General features: G+C 38.4%; 1 protein-coding gene across 5 annotated transcripts in view; it reads right to left on the bottom strand.

Moving 5' to 3' along the window:
* Positions 1 to 12,341, bottom strand: part of IFT122 (intraflagellar transport 122) — a 33,487-nt gene that overhangs the window by 3,707 nt on the left and 17,439 nt on the right. For 3 of the 5 annotated variants that reach the window (XM_037385080.1, XM_037385081.1, XM_037385079.1), the window contains exons 17-24: positions 11,315 to 11,476; positions 8,245 to 8,411; positions 7,195 to 7,366; positions 5,998 to 6,100; positions 4,329 to 4,469; positions 3,181 to 3,278; positions 2,148 to 2,248; positions 822 to 987 (exon numbers count right to left, since the gene is read on the bottom strand). In XM_037385080.1, coding sequence (XP_037240977.1) covers positions 822 to 987; positions 2,148 to 2,248; positions 3,181 to 3,278; positions 4,329 to 4,469; positions 5,998 to 6,100; positions 7,195 to 7,366; positions 8,245 to 8,411; positions 11,315 to 11,476 — 1,110 coding nt within the window. The remainder of the gene's footprint in view (positions 1 to 821; positions 988 to 2,147; positions 2,249 to 3,180; positions 3,279 to 4,328; positions 4,470 to 5,997; positions 6,101 to 7,194; positions 7,367 to 8,244; positions 8,412 to 11,314; positions 11,477 to 12,341) is intronic. The other 2 variants (XR_005103860.1, XM_037385082.1) reach the window with 2 other exon arrangements.

Below are 12,341 nucleotides of genomic sequence, written 5' to 3'. Positions count from 1 at the left end.
GAAATACTGCTGTAAAATCAGATGCTTTAACGACTGAAAATACTTTCCTTTTTTAATAAAACAGCAAGTTTTCCACATTCAAAATAGCCATCTTCACCATTCTAACAATTAAATTTTCACCTTCCCCTTGCAGTGACAAAAGAAGTTGAAAAGAAGGTTACTGAAGCAGTTTTTTTGCTCTAAGGCTTGGTCAAATACAAGTTCTCAAATTAATTCATCCCTCTTCAAGAGCAGTTATTTTAGGCAGTTCTTAAGATTGTACTTCTATTATATCAGGTGGCCAGATGCATGTTCACTTGCACAATACAATTTATTTTTAGTGAGTACTCCATGAGACATGGCTTTATAGAACACTACAGAAAGTCAGACCAGTTAAAGAAGAAAAGGTGTTAAAATAAGACTTTAAGGAAGGAAGGTCATTCAAGGGATAAAGGGAGGAGGGAAGGAGTGCTAAGAGTGGGACAAATGAAAGTGACCTCCACCTAGAAAGAGAGACAAAGACTGTGGAGTAATTGCATGTGGATCGGAGAGAATAAGGCTTGAAAGAATTAATAGGCAGAGAGGAAGGCAGATGCAAGACAGGAGAGGGAGGATGGAAGCTGCCCATAAAGAAAGGACTGATTTTCATTTGTTCTCAGGAGCAAAAGCAAGTCTAACTTGAAGAATAACAACAGAAGGACTGTGCTTCCAGCAGGAATATAATTATCACAGAGCTATGCGTAATATATTTCAGATTTTTTTGTGCATGCAGCAACTCAGATTCTTGCATTAGGCCACATAACCACATACTAATGATTAACATGAAACACATTACAACTTACTTCATTGTCATGGAATGGCTTGGATCGGATTGTCAGGCTGCCCAGCTCAATTGATTTCTGGAACCTAGCTGGGATCTGCAGTCCTTGCAACTTGTCATAGGCATGACGAGCCAGTTTATAGGCACCAAGAGCTTTACTCTGTTTTGCCAGGGCAAATAATGTATTGCTATAATTTAATTAAGGAATAAAAATACATATGGCATTTAGGAAAACCTGCAATACTCTATCCAATCAGAGAAGTTGTGCAATGAAGCATATCCAACACCAGTATTTTTAATGGGCGTTAACAAGAGAAATCTGTTTACATAACTCCATTGAAAAACAAGTGTGAAAGGACTATCCAAATGCCTGTAGGCAATTGTTAGCAAGGTTAGGAATTTACCCTACATAAACATTGCTTTGGTTAAATATTCTGATTCCACTCACAGAGTTTCAGTAATTTTAGGGTGAATGGGTATATCCATTGTAAAATAAATCTTACAACACCAGCAACCCACTGACACCAACTAAATACACATGATCTGATTGGAAATAAAGCATGTGCTCTGTGTCATTGGCCAAGGGTTGTCTTTCCCTCTCATCAGTGTGTAACAGTAACTGCTGTTTAGAAAGCTACTGATCACAAGGCACTTTATAAAAGACTTTATGAAAGATTATTTATGAGTGAGGAAGTTAGGAAAAGGAAAGCCAACATCCCATCCAAAGCCATAAATGAAGTGAAAACCAAGAAAATTTGGCCTCCCTGTGGCATCCAGTGACTCTTCTTGTTATCTTTTACAGACAGGTGCATTTCCACAGGGTTCACACAGACAGCTTATGAAGTACTCTCCAAAGATGCAATATGCACTAACAAAGCTGTGCAAATGTTAGCCTGACAGACACTACACAGCTATACCAACCAGCCTCATGTGAAGCAAAAGCTCCTGGTTTTTCCCCACCCGCCCCGCTCCTGTCTCAGTTCAGTCTTCTTGCAACAACACTGTCAAGATTGTGAGCCAACATCCTGTTGCAGCGACTGGTATCCTAGAACTTGCTTCTCTGACAAAGGTGATACACCAGACTGGGTGGGTGGTTTTGAGAATTAAATGTTAAGACTATACAGCTCTTCAAAACTATTAAAATAAAAAGATAGCACAGTTAAACACACAATGGTTTGAAGATGTTGATTGTTTCCTTAGGAACAAAAGTCAGTTTCCATTAACTATAACCAACAGCTGAAACTGAAGATATCCTACAGGAGATCTCTGCATTGTGGATCAACACCAATTATTTTTTCATGTACCTTGCAAGATAACTTCTAGATTTTGTACTGTATTGAAAGGATACACTTTTGAGATCCCTAAAGGAGTCTCCTTTGTTAAGCTGTGAAGCAGAAACCTGGAAATATTGAAGAGGGTTTCAGGCAAGTGGAAACTGAAAGGCTCCTCCTGCAGTATTAAAAATACAGACGTATTTCTAAAGTGGAAAACCAACAACTCATTTCACTAAGCATCACTGCACTAGGCATCTCAAGTACTGTGTTTCTTTCATACCATTTCAAAGAGAAGAGGTGCTGACAGAATATAGCAAGTAGATTTTGCATGTCTTTATCACCAAAGCTTTCTGCATGTTGCAGGCATAAAAGAGAGGAAAAGATGTGCATGTAGCTAAAGCAGAATCTTTAACAGGCTGTTTAAAAATGACGGCAGACTGGCCAGCAGTAGTGTGGAGTCTCCACCGCTGTAAGGTCTGAAGCAGTCTGTCCAGCAAAGACCTCCAACAGCACAGTCTTCTTTTGGGCAAGGGCACAGACCAAGGGTTCTCAAATGTTTTACAAAAGCCATCTCCACCAAGAGTGGTGGCAACATTACTATAATTGCTGGAAGTAGCAGGAGCTTGTTGCTCATGACTGCTTATCATTTTGGAGTAGTATACAGACATCATTACTGACTGATACTCATACCACATTGTGGGAAACCCTAAGCTAGGGTGCCTTCTTCTGTTCAATCTTGTTTTCCCATGATTAAAGGCAAAGCCAACCATAGCCTGTGTAGGACCAGAGGCTCAAGGTGGCTGTCGAACCAAACTGATGCAACTAGCAAAAAAGGGCTGAGGGTGGAAAGTCAGTCGTCACAGTCTACTCACACGGAGACAAGCACAGATCTGCTGAAACTGCACTGCAATTTTTAGGAACTAAGACAACGCAAGTACAGTAGAGCAGAAGGCTGTATAATAAAGACATAAAGTTACTATACAGTATCACTAATCTACACTCAATATTTAATAGCATGAAAAGTCATTATTTCTAGTTATTTATGAACTCCCTAAAGAAAAATGCTCAGGAAGCATAAATACACAACTTCTGAAGTGAGTATCTTACAGTGTATCTTTGAATAGAGTGATAGACATGGTAAACTTCTGCCAAATGCTGGAAGTGATGAAACTTCTGTAACATTTCAGTCTTCTGTTGTTCATTCTCTGCAGGAGGCAAAGGCATTAGTGTAAGTCTCCAAGTTGAGTCTACGAGACTCAGCTGGAAGAAAACAGCATATTATGATTTTAGAGCCAGCACTTCTACGAGAGATATGTACCAGTTCATGTGTGTCCCATCTACCTGTGCAAACCACACATTATACAGACTTGCCATTTTTCTGAGCGATTTTCTGGTCTAAAAACCAGCATGGTAAAAGACAAAACAGTTGAGGCAGTGGTTCTAATACAACTAGAGGCTATAGCTTAGTTAAGGGTAGAAAACAGTATGCACGCATCACTGGAAACCTCATCTGGAACTTCAGAGTTTACAAATAAAACTAGTTTTGAAACATTTGTTTCAGAGATACCAAATACACTACTAAGCCGTTTGAAAAAATCTGCATCTCTATAAAATATCTGAGGGGTATCAGAACAGCACTATTATGCACCAGCTGAACTAAAAAAACCAGGTACTTACAGCACCAGGCAAAAGGTACTATTATCAATCTTCTGTATTCGTCACTACTAAATTACACCTATTAACTATTGGCTCCACCTCTCTCCCAGTGAAATACATTCAGAAGACAAGATGATAGCTAACAATCAGTTTTATCTCTGTTGGCAGGAAATATTTTGTAAAGTACCTCTCCAACCTATGTTTGTTCAAATACTAGATGTATCTTACACTCCAAGAACATCTTTTATTCACTAGTACGTTAACCTTCCAATCACTTCTCTAGTTAATGTGTGTTGTGGGAAGGTACATGAGGATACATGGTCCCAGGAGACAATGCTTTTGACTCTAGTCAGATTTCAGAAGGAGGCCTAAGCACGCCGATGTTGCCACATTTTGCTTACTTGTTTTAAATAAGCACACAGCAAAACGAGGGGGACTACAAAAACAGCACAAGCCAGAGTTATGCACAGCATTAAAAAGACCCCCAAAACAAAGCCACACAACAGTGAAGTAGTTGCAGCAATGCTATCTCAATTCAGTAACCATTTGTCTACATGCACGAGAATGTAACAAATACAAAATTCCTTTCAGTTACTTACCTTGGGCTATATCTAAACACTGCATGGAAAGCATCCAATAATAATAGGCTGCATCATTAAATCTGTTTTCAACCACAGCATTGTGTGTTAGCTGCTCCAGCACTTTCACAGCTTCACTCTGCCTGCCAGCCTTGTGAAATGCTACAAAGAAAGCCAAAACAAAGAGGATTTTACAGTGAGATTATATCAATTAACTGAAATTAATGTTTTTAAATTAAGAGCAGTCTATTCAGCCAGTATCAAACAGTCTATCCAGGGCAGGATAAAAAGGATTATACACTGGTATTTTTCTCCTTGAAAGCAGCGACACTAATGGAACATGAGAAGCATCTGTAGGTATTCTGTGGCTTTTGCACCGTCTCAGCAGCTCTTGAGCTCACAGATTTTGTACAATGCTGGCTGCTTTTCTTTAAATAAAGAGCAAAAATACTATGATGATTAGATCTTGATACAAACAATGGCAATCTCTAAACACTGCAAATCACAACTTCATTCAGAACTACAATAAATTAACATTTGAAGTTAGTGCTCTGGTTTGTAATGCTGAATATCTTGAAAGAGTACAGCACTTGCTATATCCTTCTATCATTTCTTAATAGCATTTCTTTATTTGATGCTGAGGAACCAGTATAAAGACACTGAATTCTCACTTGGTAAACATGCATTTGGTAAACACAGTCTTCACATAGGGTAACAGGGAGGGGGGGGGGGAACTGACCCCCCCAAAACCGAACCCCACAGCACAATTGCCTCCGGATTTCACTAGCTCAGCTATAACCAAATACCCACATAACTACACAATGACCTCTAGCTCACCCGGTTCTGGGGCATTTATATTTGCTGAGCCACAGCAACACAGAGCTTTGTGGAACAAACTGGGAATAACATATCTATATTCACAGAGTTCTATGTGCAAACTACCAAACTGCCCTCAAGCCAGGTGCTCAAAGCTTTGGCACAGAGATGCACAAACTAGTTTGTCTGGCATGTTCACTAGCTTGGCCTTTATAAGCAAATGCAGTTACACGCTTAGATCTGAGCTGGCTCTGGAAACAGCAGATGCAACAGTCACATGGAGCTGCACCTGAGAAAAGTAACCATACTAAAAACGTGCTGGCTCCACATGGAGCTTGCTTCAACATCTCCTTGTCCCTGGAACAGTTTATGAATTAAATTCTGAAGCCTGTCCACATGATGGAAGGTTGACAGTTCTCTTTAAAGGTAATTTTATAAGCCTAACAAAATTCATGAAAAATTCTTAAAGAAACAGGAAAATTTTACTTGTACAAACCCATTACCTAACAGTAAGAAAAAACCTATGCTTTTCACTCAGGTTTAAAACTTGACTGCCATACTTTGAATTCTATTATGCTAAAAATATTTAAAAAGACAGTTCAGATTATATGCCAGATACTGTTGCCACACTCAGATACATGAGATGGAAAGTCTGGGAATTTACTTAGATGCCATCATTTTTGACAGATCCATCAAATTTTCTTAACAAATAAGGAAACTTCCAGCTACTTTAAGACCAGTATGGAAACATGGATTCTATTTTGTTTTGAATCCCACCGATAAGAAACTCTGCTGGGCAGAGACTGCACGCTCTGTATTGAAATTTAGTCCATACTCTTCCAAGTGACCAACGTTCTGTCAGTAACATTCCTACCTTTTTGGGCTTCTTCAAATCTATCATTCTCTGCTAGCCACTGAGCATAAGGGACATAGACATCATCTTTGAATTCAGGATGCTTTTCACTCAAAGCAAATGCCTGAGGTAAATAAAAAATTCATTTTTAGAACACTGCATGGTTTAAACAGTTAAAGGGTTTAGAATACTCCATGGGATCAATCCTTTAGTTCTAAGTAAATTCACAATAAAAATTTATACACAGAATAGGGAGTGTAATCTGTATTTTCTCCAGTATGAAACAAATGTATGTTAAAATAAAAAGCCATCAACAACAAAAGAAAAAAGTTAAGCACAGTAACCGTCTGGTTATTAAAACAGGGAAACTTGAAAGTGATTATCTAGGAAATTTAGTAGATTTCACAGCAGGAGGCAAATATTTTTATTTTTACTGAATATATCTTTTAAAGCAATTGAAGTAACACTATAAATGTAGTTTAGATTCACTTTCTAAACTCACTCATCAGCAAAGCAGTAAGTCTACAATTTTCCGAAGTGCCCACATAACTGGGGGAAGGGGGCCTTGTCTAGTCCAGCAGTACTTTGAAAGCACTTCCTTAAGAAACCACACCTATCAAAAACTTACTGTGAAGAAACAAGAACAAAATTAACGGTGACCCCAACTGTGAAGTAGGTGGTACTGGTAGACTCATGTTTTTATGGAAAAACTCGGCAAAGTCAGAATTTTACCTAATCAGGAACATAAATCCAGTTACAGAGTGGGGTCTACACTACCACAGCACACATTCATCAGATCTAAATTGTGTGTGGTATTCTCACTCAGGTGTGTCCAAATTAAAAATAATACAGTTCAAAACAGAATTTCCCGTAATTACTATTTATTCTTTCTAATGGACTAGAAGTATCCCCCGAATCACCATTGGAAGTGGGCAACTATAATTCAACAGGCAAAAAAGGTGCTCAGAAGTGAGACCAAGAAATATTCAGCTAGGAAACAAACAAAAAAGAAAACCAAAGAAAAATAAAACCAGCACCAAATAAATGCTGCCATACAAAAGTAACTTAAATACTCTGAATCACATTCTACAGAAGCCTCCCTCCTTGCCTCTCCCTTCACTATAATGGTGGGGGGAGTCAGACGTTTATCTCCCTTTCTTGCAACCAGAGACAGTAAGAAGTAGCGGTTTTAAACACGGAAATCATGCGCATGCTTACTTCCTCCCAGCGATGAGTGTCTACATGGAGATGGACCAATGCTTTCAGGTCACCAACCTTCATGTAGGTTTCTGCCGCATAGCCAGGGTTATCAAGTTTCTTAAAATAGAAGGCACATTTTGACAAAGGTTCACGCTCAGCTTTATCCAGTTTTCGAGCAATTTCAATTAACCTAGACCCAGTAAAAGAGTCAGATGTTTCAGGTTCTGCCTTGTTTCGCCTTTTAATTATTTAATAATTTCATGTTTAACCACTTATTTAATATTATAGTTGTACCATGCAACACTGTTTAAACAGTTTTCAGTAAATATTGCAACTTCCCTGCCCCCACCCCCCAGCCCTTTTACAAACTCAAAGCAAATTCCTTCAGTCTTCACTCGTCCATGCAACTCTGTATCTCAGACTCTACATGGTCATGAGGACAGAGGGAAGGCATAGATCCTAAATGACTAAGTGACATGGGACACACTTCCTCAACCTTGACCTAAACAAAATGACTCCCGAATAAACATGACCCACTTAGCCTCAAAAAAAGGCGAAACTGAGGCAAAGGAAGGCTGAGATCGTATGGCAACTCAGCAAATGACCCAGTGTCACCTGTTGCAAATCAGGGAGAATTTCACCAGTGACAGGAGTAGCCACATAATTTCTAGGGATTCTGTGCTCCAGTTATCTTCTCTACCCAGTAGATATTACCCTTAACAGTTTAAACCAACAGAAATAGGTTCCCATATATAAGCACTCCTGTGATGATTACTCTGAAAAGCTCAAGGCATACATATTTTAGAAGACAGTCTCATACTACAGACAAATGCATTCATACTTTTTACCATTGTAATGCATTTGTTTTTGTAATATATTGATGTCCCGACCCTCTAAACATGTAACTTTTACAACATTTTTAATTGTAGATGTGTTCCAAATACCCAATTTGATATAAACACAGGCGCATATCAAACAAGTTTTGTCTTATTTTAAAATTATGCAGAATTCGTAACAACTCATTTGAGATTTTTTTCATACATTATCTGAGATGGAACTAAAACCTACATATCAACCCAGCCATGGTCCCCACTGATGTCTATGGCCTTCATGTGCTCGCCTGCAGAGAGGTACATCTCCACTGCTGCTTTTGGTTCATTGATATTCTTGGCCCAATCTGCTTGTTTTTTTTTTAGCATCTTTGTGTCTTTGGGGTCTCCAGATCCCAAAAAATCCTGAAACAGTGCAATACAAAAGTCTGCATTACCTTCTGGTTACAAACATTGTTAGAGTCAACATTCTAAAATACACACAAGTTTTTTTAATTAATATCATTATGCCTCCTAAGAAAAGAAACACTGCATACAAAGCAACATGTACAGATTCAGACCAGCAATTTATCATCAAGGCCCAATGTTTGGTAGGAAAAAATGGTAAGTCTCCCATTTAGATGGTTTTCAATTAAAAAAGAGAAAGTGGGAGATTTTGGGAGGGCCAGGAGAAAGGCAATACAGATGCCTCAGAGGTAATAAAAGTCCCCATTTGGTTTCTTGGAAAGCTTGCTCTGTTGAGCCTGTTTAAGTGGACACAAATTACTATTTCTGCATGCTTTTCAGGAACATGCCTTTCCAAAAAAAAAAAAAAGGTACTAATGTCAAAAACTGTAATAGATCAATTCCAAGTTTCAGATTTTCTTTTGCAAGCCAAAAAGGTAGTTTCCCTCTCAAAGATGGCCCAGCCCCAGCCCATGCTTAGTTAACAATAGTATGCCCACTTAGTCATATGTTAGCATCAGGATGCCCAGCCACAAATGAGTTACAGGCTGAAATTTTGATTTCTTCAAAGACATTATATTACAATATATCAAAGAAGTTCTTTTATAAGGACAGAATGACAGCTGCTCAAAAGCAAGAGTGACTCTGAACTACTGGTTGGACTTTGGCAAAGAATGCAAACACCAAGCCTGGATGCTGTAACGATGACCATTTTGGAAGTATTTCTAATAGTTTGTTCAGCTTCTCCTGACAATACCAAAGCCCTGGCACCATATGGTTCGCATCTGTTGACAACACGTGCCAGGGGGGTGGTGTTGGTGGTGAGAAAAGAAAAAAAAATAAAAGAGGAAGTACTTCAACACTCGAAGATCAATTAAGGGCAATTTTTCCTGTTAACAGAACAGGCTACTGTCCATTAAAACAGCTTCTACCAAATGAAAAATTGTAACAGAGGAGAAATGGAAGGGTGAGAAGAGAGTGGAAAATTACCTTATCCTCTGTGTTTCTGGTAAATTCTGACTGAGATTTAAAAAACCCCAAAACAACAAACAGGCAAAAAAACCCTACAAAAGCAGCCACACAGATCTGTTCCACTACCACAATTCAGCAGTTTCCCTGATGCAGCCAGTTGACAGGTACAGAACTATACCCCAACACAGAGAAGACCAAGAGAACGTCACCTCTTAAATGAGCCCCACATAAGATTTTGCTCTAGCATTACCTACCGCAACACAGCCCTGATTCAAATGAATAACTATAAAGATGCCATGATAATCTTTGAATGTGAAAAAACAAAGCAAAAGGATAAAGTTGAACAACATCTTTCACACAACTTGTTTTCCAGCTTAGGTCACCAAAATAAGTCCAAAATCAAAAGCTCAGCTTCTTACTGTATAAAGAGTGTTTTGTGAGTTCTTAGTAACTTGTGATCTGGTACTGCAATAACAAGCCTATGACCAGATACCAAAGGGCTTCCTGACCTCTGCCTCCAGTCTGGACTCTCTAGCCAGAGCTAATCAAAGTCAAGCTCAAGAAATCAGATTCTGTAAGGGTTCCTAAGCTTAATTCTGGCAGCATTAAAACACCACCCCCACCCCCCAACACAGAAACCCACCACACTCCCTATAGATCTTTCCTCAGAAAAATAACTAGCAGACAAGGGGGGTTTACATATTCTTCCATGTATTGTGTACTCCCGGCACAAGAAGCTTCCTTCATGTGCTAGGAAGTACCTTTAATTTCCTCTGCATGGAGTTACTCTCAAGGATAGGACACAAGACCTTTTGCTCTCCACTAGTTAAATATAGACATGACTATGGCCAACAGTTAAAAGCTTCTTACGAAGACTTATGGGAAAATTTTCATCTATGAATTACATTTATGTTCAAGAGGAGCCAAAACCACTGAGGCTAACAAAGACTCATCAGCCAAAAATAGTGGAAGTCAGACTTACATCAGCAAAGCCCCAAAGTATTTATATTAAGCTCTTGGAAGAAAAAGATCTCTCTGTAGCACAGTTTGTGGAATCTATGCTAAAAGAGTATATGCACGTCATGGTAAAGTCTTTGTCCTGTATTGGGCAGAATAAGGCTCTGATGAGTGATGAATGAGACTAAACAGTGCATGCATTCTCAGGGATTTTGATAAGAAAACACCATGGAAGACTTAAAAGCCAAGTAATGCTTTCTTATCGCCATATAAACCCATCAGTCTTTAAGACCATATTAAATTCATTTCTACATGGAAACAGATTTTTTTTAAAGAAGATTTGCTAACAAACATATACTAGATTATTATACACTTTATAAAATACATTAATATAGAACTAACATACCTTATTTAAGTTCAAACTCTGAAAGAAAAATATTTTTATTATAATATGGAAGTGAATTAAATGCATGTACACTCTCCTCCACTTTGCATGTGCACTATTTTATCATCTTTGGAATACAAAAAAGGGACTCTTGAGCGAGGTAATGGGGAACAAAGCCATAAAAACTAATTTTTTTTTTTTTAAAAGGAAAACTACTATGGATACTACTATATAATCAGAATGAAAGTCACCTTTGACTTTCCAACAAAAAATCCACCAAAAAGCCAGGAATTCCACGGACACATTTGAGACTACACAAAACACAATCCGCTACTTCAATAGTAGACTCTGAAGAAAAAGGCTACCACTACACTGAGGCACGAAAGATAGCCATTTTTCCCCACATAAGCCAAACTAACTTCAACTGAGAAAATAAAATCTAGAATTCAAAGCCCACATTTCATCCAATCTTTTTGCAGGATCCTATTTTGAAAACAGTCACAGGTACATTAATATTTCTACATTTAAATACTTAGTTGTGAACTATTACCTTTGCATAGTCAAACATCCGTAAATCAGAGTACATATCGAGAGCTAGGTTTTCATGTCCACTTTTTCTGTATAACTTTGCTGCCTCGTGGAATTTTCCCTGGTAGGCATAAACATCTGCTAGGAACAGTTCATTGTTGTTCTCTCCATGCTTCTTCCGCTCCTGGGAAAAAAAAAAAAAAAACAACCACCCAACATACAGAGAGAGATGTAGAAAATACTATAGATTATCAGGACCTAGGTGAGAAATAGTCATTGAAGAATTGGATTCTCAGGCTTAGATTTTAACTGTTAATAAAAACCTGTAACAGGATATCATAATTATGCCTCTCCTACATTTCTGGTGAATTTATAATTAAAGGATTAAATCCCTTCTTAATTAAAATTAGGAAGAGCAAAATTAAATGTCACTGTACAAACCAAAGTGATGAAAAATCACTTCGTCTGATTTCAGACAGGAAAATGAACACATGCTGTCATTACGCTATGCTATTTTAAAAAAAGCATCTGACGGGTGCCTCATTTTTTCCTGTAAAAACTCACCAGCATATAATTTGGCTAAATTAACAATATATGCGGGTGGGATGATAAACATGAAAATAATTGCTAGCAATAAGCACGTTCAAAAAGCGTGTTAACCGGCCTCTGAATAAAAAAAACAGTGTCACTGCCACTGTCCCCACACGTAAAAGCTCATGATTTCAGGTAGGCAGCAGTCGCTTCCAGAGCGCCTGTACATACTCTCCTGCTAACTGGAACTGCTCACTCTTGTTGGGAAGGGACCACAGAGGCAGAGTGTGTGCAGTGCCACAAAGCAACGCCTTATGTGAATCAGACCCAGCGGTACACCGACTTCAAGGGACCAATACTATATATATATATATATATACACACACACATGTGCATGTTTCATCCTATAACTTGGAAACACATTACTACCCTGCACTTTGGATAAAATTACTACCACCATTAGCCCACCTCATTTGGAAATATACAGATGTGAACTGCATTTAAAAGAAAACTGCACA

This window comes from Falco rusticolus, chromosome 4 (genome assembly GCF_015220075.1).
Source record: "Falco rusticolus isolate bFalRus1 chromosome 4, bFalRus1.pri, whole genome shotgun sequence".
NCBI lineage: Eukaryota > Metazoa > Chordata > Aves > Falconiformes > Falconidae > Falco > Falco rusticolus.
The sequence above is the reverse complement of the archived record's forward strand: the minus strand, read 5'-3'. Positions and strand labels throughout refer to the sequence as shown.